We start from the raw sequence: 13,541 nt of genomic DNA on the forward strand, positions 1-13,541 counted from the left end.
GTATGGCATATCTTTTTCTCTTCTTTCCCTTGCAATCTATCTGGTACTTATATTTAAAGTACAACTTTTGTAGAAAACAATTACTGTTTAAAGCCTCTAAATTTTGGCATGTTTTTTTTGCAACAAAAGTTCATTAATATAACTATATTTTGCAAATATTTTATGTTAACTACTTATTCTTGGTCTGTCATTGAAAGAGATGTGTTGAAGTCTACCACTGTAATTGTGAATTTGTCCCTTTCTCCCTGTAATTCTATGAATTTTCCCTTTATACATTTCAATACTATTCTTAGGTGCACAGAAGTTTATGACTATTATATATTCTTGGTAGATTATGTTTACCAGCATGAAATATCCCTTTTTATGTCTTTTAATGCTTTCTGCCTTAAATTCTATTTTGTCTGTTATCAGCTTTGCTACACCAGATTTTAGAGGTTAGTACTTGCTATCTATTTTTTTTTTTAACATTTTGCTTCATACCAGGGATGAGTGACACCTTTCTAGCTATGACCTTAGAGAGGCAAATGAATATATTCAATTCTAAGTTCATGGAAAGCTTATAATTAGACTTTTAAATTTTAACCAATCTGAAAACCTCTGACCTATAATTAGCAGTTTGATTCAATTATATTTATCATGGTTGCACATATATTTGCACATTTTTAAAAAATAAATAAATTTATCAAATGTCATCATTGCTGTGCGCGGGCTTTCTCTAGTTGTGGCGAGTGGGGGCTACTCTTTGTTGCAGTGCATGGGCTTCTCATTGAGGTGGCTTCTCTTTTTGTGGAGCACGGGCTTTAGGCATGCGGGCTTCAGTTGTTGTGGCATGCGGCTTCAGTAGTTGTGGCTCGTAGGCTCTAGAGTGCAGGCTCAGTAGTTGTGGTGCATGGGCTTAGTTGCTCTGCAGCATGTGGGATCTTCCTGGACCTAGGGCTCGAACCCGTGTCCCCAGCATTGGTAGGCAGATTCTTAACCATTGTGCCACCAGGGAAGCCCTTGCACTTAGTTTTGCTACCTCATTTTGTATTTTCTGTTTACCATGATTTAAAATTTTTTTTTCTCCTTTAATGTTTCCTATTTGATTAATCAAATTTACTTTATTCTCTTTATTTTTGGTTATGAATTTAGAACTTACACATACTATGGACATACATAATTTAAGAAAACTATGCATAAATTTAAACATTGTATTTAAATGTATATATTTTTAATAATGTACATGGTTAATCAATATCTATGGCTTTCCTCAGCAGGAAAGGGTCCTCAGCTCACTTTTTCTTTCTTTAAAATAGGTTCTCCAATGTCATTTATTTCTCCAGTTGTCTTCATATTTTTTATTTTCTACAGTCAATATATTTTAGATTTACTACCATATTTTACTGATTTCTTAGCTTATTGTTAATTTTTGCATCTGAATCATTCTACCTGTATTCATCTTTTTCTTGCTGAATGTGGTAGATATTTCTGGTGTTTACCAGTATCAGACTATCTTTTATTTCCTTAGCATATAAAAAACTTCACTTTCCATCCATGTGACTATTTCTGGCCAGTTAGATGTGAGTAGAATAATGTGTGTCACTTTGGGGCTGAGGAAGTGAAAAGCCCTTATGTGAATGTCCACTCTCTTTCTTCCTCTGCTGCAATGGAGGATGGAGGCAGGGGCCTAGTTTTCAGATGGCAGCACAAGATTGAAGCAGCCTGGATCACTGAGTTATCAGCTCTATAGAGTTACCTGGACTACAGAAAATTTTGCCTGAAGAAGATATAAACTTTTCTTGTGTTAAGCCACTGAATGTGGGGATTGCTTGTTATTGCAGCATATGCCTATCCTATCCTGACTAGTGCACTGAAGTGTATCCTTTAATTGTGCTTTTAGTAAGGTAGTAACTTAGTCCTTGTGTGTCAGCATATGCCTATCCTATCCTGACTAATGCACTGAAGTGTATCCTTTAATTATGCTTTTAGTAAGGTAGTAACTTAGTCCTTGTGTGTCTGAAGATTTCATTAATTCATTCTCACTCTTAATTGATAATTTGGCTGGGTTTAGAAGTTCAGTTTACAATTATTTTTCCTGCTGCATTTTATCTTTTGGTAGGTATTACTGTTGATGCAATAATGCTATGAGTCTGATTTATCTTGTCTCCATGATGGTTTTAACAGTTTATCTTTATCCTTGATGTTCTATAATTGCACTGTGATGTTTTTAGGTTTGAATTTCACCAAATTTTCTAAGTTGCTATAGCAAGCTTCTGAGTTGATAGAAAAATGTCTGATCTTTGTCATAGAAGGCTAGGGCATCATTGGACAAGGCATTAGCTGAGGCAGAAAAGAGAAGAAAAAGCCAAAACGTAAAAGAAAGTTGTACACTGAAGAGGTTCTGAATGGAAAAACATCCTATATTCATGGATTGGAAGACATAATATTGTTAAGATGGCAGTGAGAACCAGACTGGTCTATGGATTCAACTCAATCTCTACAAAAATCCCAGCTGGTTTCTTTGTAGATGTTGATAAGTTGATCCTAAAATTCATATGGAAATTCAGCAGATCCAGCATATCCAAAATAATCTTGAAAAAGAAGAACAAAGCTGGAGGACTCACACTTCCTGATTTCAAAACATATGACCAAGCTACAGTAATCAAGATAGTGTGGTACTGGCTAAGGATAGACTTAGAGATCAAGAAAATAGAATTGAGTATCAAGAAATAAATCCCCAAATTTATAGTCAATAGATTTCAACAGGGTACCAAAACAATTCAATTGGGAAAGAATAGTCTTTCCAGTAAGTGATGCCAGGACCACTGGATATCCATATGCAAAATAATGAAGCTGGACCCCTACCTCACATTATATATAAAAATTAACTCAAAATAGATACTGTCCTAAATGTAAGAGCTAAAATTATAAACTCTTAGAGGAAAACATAGATGTGAATCTTCTTGACCTTGGATTAGGCAATAGTTTCTCAGATATGACACCAAAAGCACAAGCACCAAAATATATATATATATATATATAAATTGGACATCATCAAAATAAAAAACTTTTGTGCTTCTGAGAACACCATCAAGAAAGCGAAAAAACCACCCATAAAATGTGAAAGTTTTTTGAAAATCACACATCTGATAAAGGACTTGTATCTAGAATATATATAAAAACTCCTACAACTCAATAATTAAACATATAAATAACTTAAAGATGGGCAAAGGATCCAAAGAGACATTTCTTCATGCAAATGAACAATAAGCACATGAAAACATGCTCAACATCTTAGCCATTAGGAAGATACAAATCAAAACAACAATGAGATACCCATTATACACACTAGGATGGCTATAATTAAAAAGACAGTTAATGATAACAGAGAGGATGCGGAAAGACTGAAATGCTCATACACTGCTGGTGGGAATAGGATGGTTCAGCTGCTGTGGAGAATACTCTGGCAGTTCCTCAAAAGTTTAAATATAGAGTTACCATATGACCCAGCAATTCCACTCTTAGATACATACCTAAGAGAAACGAAAACATATGTTTCACCCAATAACTTGTACATGAATGCTCATAGCAGCATTATTCATAATAGTTAGAAGTAGAAACAACTCAAGTGTCCATCAATGATAAGTGGATAAACAAAATGTGGTATAGGTACAATGGAATATTATTTTCAACAAAAAGGAGTGAAGTGCTGATACATGTTACAACATGAACGAACCTATAAAACATTATGCTATGTGAAAGAAGTCACAAAAAACCACAAATCATAGGATTCTATTTACATGAAATACCCAGAATAGGCAAATTCATAGAGACAGAAAGTAGTTTGGTGGTTGCCTAGAACTGAGGGGGCTGGAAAGAAATGGGAACTGACTGCTAAAGGATACAGGATTTCTTTTGCGGGTGATTAAAATGTTTTAAAATTGATTGTGATAATGGTTGCAAAACTCTGAATATACTAAAAACCATTGAAGTATACACTTCAAGCGGATGAGTTGCATGGTATATGAATTATATCCCGATCAAGCTGCTATTATAAAAAAGACTATGAAGGGTCACACCTTGGGAAGCCCAAGTATGACACCAAGTCCCAGAGGAAAGCACAAGGCTGAGAATGGGGAATGAAGCCAGGAAGACTGGAGCCATGTAGACATAGAAACGGAGCCAGAGATGATGAGAAACTTGGGCTGGAGCAAATTAAGGAGATTCTGGAGCAGATGAAGGTGAAAGTTCACTTTTATTGGGGACTGGTCATTTGGTATGTGGGTGGGTCAGCTCAACTGAAATAAATACTGTATTTCTCCGTGTCTCAGCAGCCTAATTCTGGGGCTTGTAGCCCCTCTCTTCCTCGTTAATAATCCATATTGCAGATTCTCCCTACTCTTGATTTCCTAGAGATGGAGGAGAAGCTGACCTGTTTCTCCATAGGCTACTAAATATCTGTTGGTAGCAACAGCACTAGAAGCAGTAGTAAAACTAATAACAATAATAATAGCCCACACTGAACAGTTACATGTGCCAGGCATAGTTTTCCAAAGTGCTTTACATTACTGACCCATTTAATTCCTCATAACAAGCCCATGGCATAAGTAATATCATTATCCTTATTTTACAGATGAGAAAACTGAGGCATAGCACAGTTAAGTATCTTGCCTCAGGTCAGATGCCTCCTGAGTGGAAAGAATTGTTTTTGGTCTTAGTTGGGATAACTTGGTGAAGCACATTCATTCTCATCAAGGCATCACACTGGATTGAAGACAACTGTGGTTTCTCGGTTGCCTAGTTCAGCACATAGGGTTTTGGATGCACCTGCACTCCAATAAGGCAAGGTTGGTGTGTGAGTCCCAACTCCCACCAAGGTCCCACAACCTCCTACCATTTCCAGGGAATGTCAGTTAGAAAAAAGGGAGACAGAAATAAATGTGGCCACTGCAGCCAAATCACAGCCCCGGACCTAGGAGCAGAGAACCTATCTAGAGCACTTGCTCACTCACTCATTCAAACATTTACCAAGTGACCTCTTGCTTCATGGGCAGGGACTGGGAATATAGAGAGAAGGAAAACAGGGGAGAGGTTTTGGAGGAACTCCAAGGTATGGCTCAGTGTGATTACCTTCACATATTGGGGGTGGCCCTTCAAACTGCAGGTAAGTTCCAAGTTTGCAGGTCAGGATTTCATTCCCCACTAAGGTAAAGCCAGGGAGGCACCTGTAGCGTACGATGTCACCTGTCAAGGAGAGACCAATATGGAGATTCCCTGGAGAAGTCTGGGCAGGGCTGATTGGCACCCCTTAGCTGGAACCCACTTCCAGGCAAGACGATCAGTGGTGGGGTGTGTTCTGTTCAGACTAAATTACTAGCTCAGCTCCAGTCAAATGACCCAGATGACTGTGGCTCCCCTCTCACAGCTCAGCCCTGCTGAGCCTAACAGTGTTCCACATTCTAGGAACTTTTTATCGTGTCTTGCATGGACTTATTTCTCAAAACATTCTGACTTGAATCATGGAAGAAAACTGCTTTCCTAGCTCCTCTGGCTACATATGGCTAAAAAGAAAAGTGATTGTATTTTGGGTGAAACTCAGTTGACAGAATATCAACCCTCTTGCACTGGGCCTATTTCTCTCCATGGACAGGAGGTGGAGATAAGCCCCACTGGCCAGGCCCCACCCATCTCCAGCCCCTCCTCGCCAGCCCCATCCTTGCTGGTTTGGAAGGTCTAACCTATGTTGAATTCTTCATTCTCTGTGACGACTTCAGCATTGGGGAGGATGGTGGGAGGAGGGCATTTGGTGAGCGGATAAGCTGAAAAGACAAAAGCAGACAAGTCGGTGTAAGAGCATCATTCTTGGGGCACATGGTCATTCATTTGTTCAGTGCTTCACGTACTCACTCCTCATCTATCCACACAGCAGATATTAACGAGCACTTATCTGTACCCAGGGCAAGATTAGCCAAGCACTATTTTGCTTATCTGCTGCCACCTGTTTTTATTTGCTTTTGATGCAAAAACCAGGAACCATATATCAAGACTAACAATAAAGGAGAGGATCTAAGAAGGCAGTGACGGTGCCAAGCGCTGAAGGGAAGGGAGAGAAGCATTTACTGAACACCTACTATATGTCAAGCATTTTCAAACGCTGTCACCTTGAATTCTCACAATAGCTGATCCCCCTGCGAGATGTTCTCACTCTACTTATGAGGAAGCTAAGATTCAGAAAGCTTCACTTACTTCTCTAAGGTCACACAGGAAGTAAGTGGCACAGACAGGATTTGAATCCAGGTCTGGCTGCTCTCAAATCCCATATTCTTTCCACTACTCAGCATCTAAATGCTGTGTGTGGCTTACGTGGGGGACCAGCAAAGACAGCTTGTTTCTCTTCTGACCTTTGGCTAAACACTCTGGCTTCAGTGGATTTTCTAAACCAGAAGCCAGCCCTCTGGGCAGAGACTGGCCTGTGTGGGGAGGGTGTTACCGAGGTAAAGTTCAGGGTGGGCTCATAACTTGGCTTTCTTTCATTATCTGGTACGTGGTTGAGTGCTGGATGTGTTAGCTGCTGTTGCCACTGCTGTTGCTGTTATTATTTCCAAAGTCACTTCAACCCTTGCTATGTTTTTTGAAATAGCATTTTTTAAAAAAAATTACAAATGTAACACATTATCATTAAAGAAAACCTGAGATTTTCTATGAGAAGAGTAAGAGGAAAATTAAACTCATCCATTGGCTTCTCAGAGATAACCACTCTTAACCCTTTACTGTAAATTCTTAGGGTATATATTTTCTGCACATAGATTTTTCTTTTACAAAATTTGCACCATGCGACATACTTTGTGTTGGTCCTTGTGCAGTTATTATATTGCAAGAATTTTCCCATGTCATCACATTCCTTCAAAAGTATGATTGAAATGACTTCATAGGATTTAATTACATAATCTACTAAAATTTATTTAACAGACACTCTTGTTAACCATTTAGATTTCCAAAGTTTTGCAATTTAAAATGAAACTGTGATGAACATCCTTCTATATATGCATCTTTTATGAAGTTTTTTCTCTTTATAAAACTAGGAATGATTAGAGTGTATGACTTTTTTAAAGTACAGGCATCTCCCACTGGACATCAATAATCCATTCCTGGAAATCAGACATTCTGTGTCAAGATGCTACTAGGAGTCTACTTCCCATTACTTTAAATGGGAAAAAATTATAATGCATAACTCAAGACCCCAAAAGTACTGAAAACTAAAAAATACCTATACATATGCAACAAACCACTATGCTAGAAGGTAAATACTTAAAGCATCACTTCATGATCAACCAATGATTAGTACATTTGTAACAAAACAGCAGTTCTATGCATTGCGTATTGCACCATGAACATTGCAGACTTTTCAGCTTGAGACAGAAACCTTAGGCAGAAACAAAGGCTAAATACGAAAGGCATGGTGAGAACGTGTTTGGGACAGCGCTGGGTGGTGGACCCTTCACAGCGAACATCACTCTGGGATAATCTCAGAGCCAGTGGCACCTGAAACACCTGTTCCAAATGTTCATGTGGCATTCTGACATTTTACCAATCGTATCTGGAATGTAACTTAAGATTTCTCCTGCATGTAGTTTTATTTAAAATGTTGTATTATGTTTTGAGGATTTAACTTTAATTTTTTCTACAGATGTGTCCACTGAAACACGTCATATTGAGTGACACATAGCTTTAGGAAGCCCTCTTGGGGTAACCAGACAGGTTTAATCTTGATTTAACATAAATCAGGGAGGACCAGGCCTGTGTTTGATACATACTTCCATTTTTCTTTCCAGGAAAATTGCTCCAACAGATACTGTCCACAGAACGACAGTTTCTCCAACCCTGGGTACTTTCATTCTTCTTTCATCTGATCCTTTTAATGATTATCTATTGGGGGTTTGCCCTGGGTCAGGCTCTGTGTTAGGTGTGGATGATGCAAGAGTAAAGAGACACAGTCCTCGCCTCACAGAACTTAAAGCCATGGGGGGGAGGAAATAGTCATCAATTTTAATCTTTGTCAACTTGATAGACAGCAAACAGAGTACCACTTCTTTTCTTTTATTGGCATTTGACAACCAGTTAGGTTAAATATTTTTTTCATATGTTAATAGACTCTTTGCAGTTTTCTTTTCTTTTTTTTTAACATCCTTATTGGAGTCTAATTGCTTTATGATGGTGTGTTAGTTTCTGCTTTATAACAAAGTGAATCAGTTATACATATACATATGTTCCCATATCTCTTCCCTCTTGCGTCTCCCTCCCTCCCACATTTTTCTTTTTAACTCTCTATTCATGTCCTTTGCCTCTATTTTTCCTATAAATTTGAAAAACTCTATGTACAATATATTTAAGATTGATCTTTACCTATTATTTCCCAATTTATCATTTGCTCCCATCTATTTATGGCACTCTTTTGACTTGTACAAGCATTAAATGTTTATTTAGCCAATTCTCAATGTTTTCCTTTATAGAGCTTAAAAAAAATTGATTCCTTCCATTCTCAGCCTCGTGCTTACCTTTAAAACACACCTTCTAAAACCTTCTAGGACACACTTAACTTTCCCAGAAAAAAAATCAATAAAAGAAATCTCCACCTAAACACCGTGAGGATATTTTATAGTTTGTGGTTATTAGTTTGATCGGGTGATTTCCCATTACATTTTTAAAATTAACTTTTAAAAAATTACAAATTTCTGCTCAATGCAGAAAGCTGGTGGAATACTAAAAAGCAATAAAACAAAAATTCCCCAAGTCCCACCACCTGGGCATAGCCATTGCTAGCATTTTGGTGTATGACTTTTGATATTTTACAGATAACTCCTCTCCCCTCCGCACCCCCCAAAACACACTGCATCTACCATGTTACTGCTGCAGAACTCTAGGGCAGGGGGCCATTCAGGACTCCTGTTTCCTTTTGTCTCCATCTCCCTTGTTCCCCTGGGGGGGGGGTGAGGCACTGATACAGCTTTGACTCCATTACGTGTTAACATGCTAACTAGTGGGCAGGGCTCATTTGCTTATGTCATCCAAGTTTTACCACTTGTCTCAATAAAGTCTTTAATAGCAAATGCATCCAGTTCAGAACCATACGTTGCATTTCGTTGTCATGTTTCTTAGTCTCCTTTAGTCTGCAACAGTTCTAAAGTCTTTCCTTGACCTTCCTGACTTTTACACTTTTGAAAATTATATGCCAGTTAATTTCTAGTGTGTAACACTGTATTACATACATTACCTTCAACTTAGGTTTGTCTGATTCCTCATGATTAGATTCAGGTTGTACATCTTTGATGGGATGATTACAGAAGTGATGCTTCGTCCTTCTCACTGCATCCTATCAGGTGGGGTATGATTTCCCCTTTTATTAGTCTCTCAGCCAGATAGCTCTTATTTGGAGTCCATGTTACCTAGACTCTTATGCTGGAAGCAGATGCTTTCCAAAATTTCCTTCTATTTCCTAAACTATATGTTTCCAAAGGCATTTTTCTCTGCTATTATAATCCTATTTTGTCATTAAAAAATACTGTAGAATATTGCCATAAGTCTCCTTAAGGTATTTTTCTTCTTTTTGGTTCTCATATGAAAGGAAATTTATTTAGGGCTAATATTTGGCTATAAAAAGGTAAACATTCTTTCCCCCATCCCATTCCCAATCCCTGCTCTTTGCAAGTCGGCCTCCTTCTTTTTCTTCAGTTCTAGTCTCAAATACCAACTCTTAAGACACATTTTCCCCAATTATTCTACATGAAGTAGATCCTCTACCTTTTCATTTGCTATCTTACTTGTTTCTTTCATAGCACATATTACAAGTTGCAAAGATTTTATTTATCTACTTACTTGTTTGTTATCTCTTCTTGGGGGAAGAAAGCTGTATGGGAAGCAGGCATTTGACAGAGCAGGAAGCATGAATAGATAATGAAGATATGAAAGGATGCTCATCCTCATCTTCAACATAAAAGTGAAATGCTATCCACCAGGTTGGCAAAAATTTTAAAGTCCAATAAAGCCCAGCGTTTGCATGGATGTAGTGCAACAGAAGCTCTACCTCTGTTGCTAGGAAGAGTGTAAACTGTTATAACTACTTTGTGCGATCAATTTGGCATTACCTAGTAAAACTGAATATGTGAATACTTACAACCTCACAATTCCACACAGGCAAGTACCCTAGAGAAACTCTTGTCCACAAGAAGGAATGTACAACAATGCTCATATTGTTTGAAATAAAATAACTTGAATGCCTATTAACAGTAGACTAGATAAATCACTATTTTCATGCAATGGAATATTAGATGGCATTGAAAAGTGAACTAAATCTAGTCACATGCATCTGCATGAATTTCAAAAGCTTAATTCTGAGTGAAAAAAGCAGGTCACAGAAGAACACTTATTGAACAATTCTATTTACATAACAGAAATAACATGTGAAATGAAACAGTATATATTTTTGGAGACATACACCTATGGAGTAAAACTATAATGTAAAGCAATGAATGGTTAACAGAAAATTCAGGATCGTGGTTAACTCTGGGGGTCGGGCAGGGGGAACGTGTTGGGGGCGGTACACAGGGGCTTCAAAGGCACTGGTGTTCTTTTTCTTAGGCTCAGCCATGGGTGTTCATCTTATTCTTCTTTAAACGGCACATGTATGTTACACACAATTTTTACACATTGCTATATTCCACAATTATCAAAAGCCCTATGAGTGGGTGGAAGGTGCCTTCTTGCTCACTCGGCCCCTTGCAAAGAGCTTGTCCCACCCGAGCCCGTTGGCCTGGGCCTAGCAGTAGATCCTCTCACCCAGGCCCTTGTCTGCTCTCTAGTCAATGAGGCCTTGGACCATGGTCTGAGCAAGCACCTAAGGGTCTCATGTCTCATCTGAGGGCATCAGGGGCACAGTGGCCAGGACACACACAGAAGCAAATGCTCTCCTGGGCAGACTTACTCAGGAGAACTTGGGAACAAGGACGCCCCAGGGCCGGGCTGGGCCTCCTTCAGCTGGTCCTGGCGTAGGTGAATGCTCAAGAGCAGGGACCAGAGATCTGGCCTAGGACTGAGGTGATTTCAATATGGATTCTGTTAATCTCTAAATATAATAATAATGATGATCATGATAATGATGATGATGATTATTAACACTGCCATTTATTGAGTACCTTTTATACTCTGTGCCTAGAGCTAGGCATTCCCATGCATGATTTCATTTAACTCTGTGAGGTTAGGTACTGATATGATTCCCATTTTGTGGATAATGAAATCCAGGCTCAGAAAGGTAAATGACAGACCCACAGTCACATAGCTAATGTGTGGCAGAGATTTGAACCCAAGTCTGTGTGACTCTGGAGTCCACACTCTACCACTCTATGGGCAAGTCACATGGAGTCAGAATGACATAGTCTTCAAGACCTGGGTCCCATTAATGGGGTGAGAAGTGTGCCCAACAAGAGGGGTGTGGGTACCAAGGCAGATTGAGATGGTGGGTTTCTCATCTCCATATCATGCCCACCTGGGCCTAAGCTCCTTGGGGACAGCGGCTGGAGCTGCCGACGCTCTCAACAATGTTGTTTCTGTCTTTCTGTCTTGATATCACTAACTTTCCCAAGGACTTAGGGCTGAATGCTTTCATGTTTCTATAAATGCACGTGTGAGGCAGTAACACCGTGCGGTCCCACTGGAGCAGTCAGTGCAGAGCTACAAGGACTGGGTTCTCCTCCCAATTATAGCCATGCAATTTGGGGCAGGCTCTCCTGCCTTCCTTGGCCCTCATTTCCTCATTTGTAAATTGGGGGTAATAATAGCTGCTTAACTACCTCACAGGATTCTTAGAGGTCACAAACTCCAAGCCCCTCATTCGCAGGTGAAGAAACTGAGCTCTCAAGCTGGGGAGAGACCTACACAAGGTCAGACATTGACTTGAGGTGGAGCCACGAATAAAGTCAAGCCTTCCTGATTTCCAGTCCAAATAGATGCAATGTTCTGCAAATTGTAAACAAGGGGGGTTATTTCATGGCTGGGCACAAGCCCACGGAGAACTTTTTATAAGTTTTTCTATGCTGTGTCCACTATAACAAAAATGAGGAAATACCTTGGTCCATAACCTTGGACTTTTAGAAAAAAGTAGGCTGTCGATAAGGACAGATGCACCCTGAATTGTTCATGCTCCTCTACTTGAATTCTCCCTGATTTTGTCCGTGCACAGTAGTTCCTGTGGGGTCGACAGAGGCCCTGGATTCCCTTGGAGTGGGACAAGCCTCTAGAATGTGCTGAAGGACAGGGTGGGGCACAGGTAAAGGGATAACCCAGCCAGGGAGCTGGTGTGAATGATGGATAAGAAAGAAGCCTCACTCTGCTGCCTCTGAACTTGAACTTGGTGCCAAGGATCAGCGTCATGGGCCTCTCGCCCTACTAGTGTGGAGGGGAAGGAAGACTCACATTTATGGAGCCCTGTGCTGGCAGCTCTCACATACCCTACACAACGAATTCTCATAACCCTGAGGAGACCAAGGCAGAGAAGCTATGTTACTCTTCCAAGTCCCACAGCTGGCAAATGCGGGAGCCAGGAGTCAAGCCCAACACTTGAGAGTCTGCCCACCCACCCCGCCCCCCGCCCCCCCGGCTTCCATACTGACCGGAGAAAGCTATGGCGAAGATCCCACCCGCAGCCGCATCACGGTGGAACTTGAGCAGGACCTGGTTGGATGAGCTGTGCATTGTCTTCTTGGCCAAGCTGTGGCTGAAGGCTCCGAGCTGTGGGGCTGTCTGCTGTGGCCCATCCCTGCAACAGGAAAGAAGGTCCTGCATGTCACGGGTCACCACGCCTACCTGTTCCACCTGGTGTGTCAGCGGCCTTCAGTGAGCAAAGAGACATCCCTGTGTTGCCTTCCCTGGAACCTTATCCAGTCCCTCCCATTTGTTCTTAGCCACTGTCTGGAAACTAAGTGAGAAATCAATCCAGGGCAGTCAGGTGACAGTTATCCAGCCCTGGAAATTTTGAGAAGAAATCTCACTATCTTCTGCTGATTCCCAGAACCTCCAAACAAAGAAATTTTTAAATTATATCTTTGTCCAAAGATTCAGTGGTTTGGAAAAAAAGCTGTCTAGGAAACTGCACTTATCAACTAATAATTCACATTCCCATTTTAAAATTAACTCAAGATACGCTAACTATATAACTCAGAGCTGAGCTGTCCAGTTTGGTAACCACTAGGCTACATGGGACTATTTACTTTTAAGTTATTTAAACTTTAATAAAGTTTAAAAATCAGCTCCTCAGTCACTCTCATCACATTCAAGTGCTCAATGGCCACATGTAGAGTGGCTGCCATATTGGACCTCACAGATATGGAATATTTCTCTCACTGCGGACAGTTCTGTGGTCAGCACTGGCTCAGCACGAGATGACCAGTGGGATTTCACAAAATTCCACTCCAAAGCTCTTTCATTAGTTCAGGTAGCTTATCTTAGGTAAATGTAGAATTTTGGTTTGGACTCTGGAAATATTGAGAAAAGTCTGTTCATCTACGCCCTTT

At 40.1% G+C, this 13,541-nt stretch overlaps 1 protein-coding gene across 1 annotated transcript in view; it reads right to left on the reverse strand.

The window, feature by feature from the left end:
- The window catches only part of CSMD2 (CUB and Sushi multiple domains 2), a gene marked incomplete at both ends in the record, with an annotated part of 669,667 nt that overhangs the window by 85,484 nt on the left and 570,642 nt on the right, over window positions 1-13,541 (reverse strand). Inside the window, 3 exon segments of the mRNA XM_079698551.1 lie at window positions 5,110-5,223; window positions 5,718-5,798; window positions 12,642-12,787. Coding sequence (XP_079554677.1) covers window positions 5,110-5,223; window positions 5,718-5,798; window positions 12,642-12,787 — 341 coding nt within the window.

The sequence above is a fragment of the Hyperoodon ampullatus genome (assembly GCF_949752795.1).
Source record: "Hyperoodon ampullatus genome assembly, chromosome: 2".
NCBI lineage: Eukaryota > Metazoa > Chordata > Mammalia > Artiodactyla > Ziphiidae > Hyperoodon > Hyperoodon ampullatus.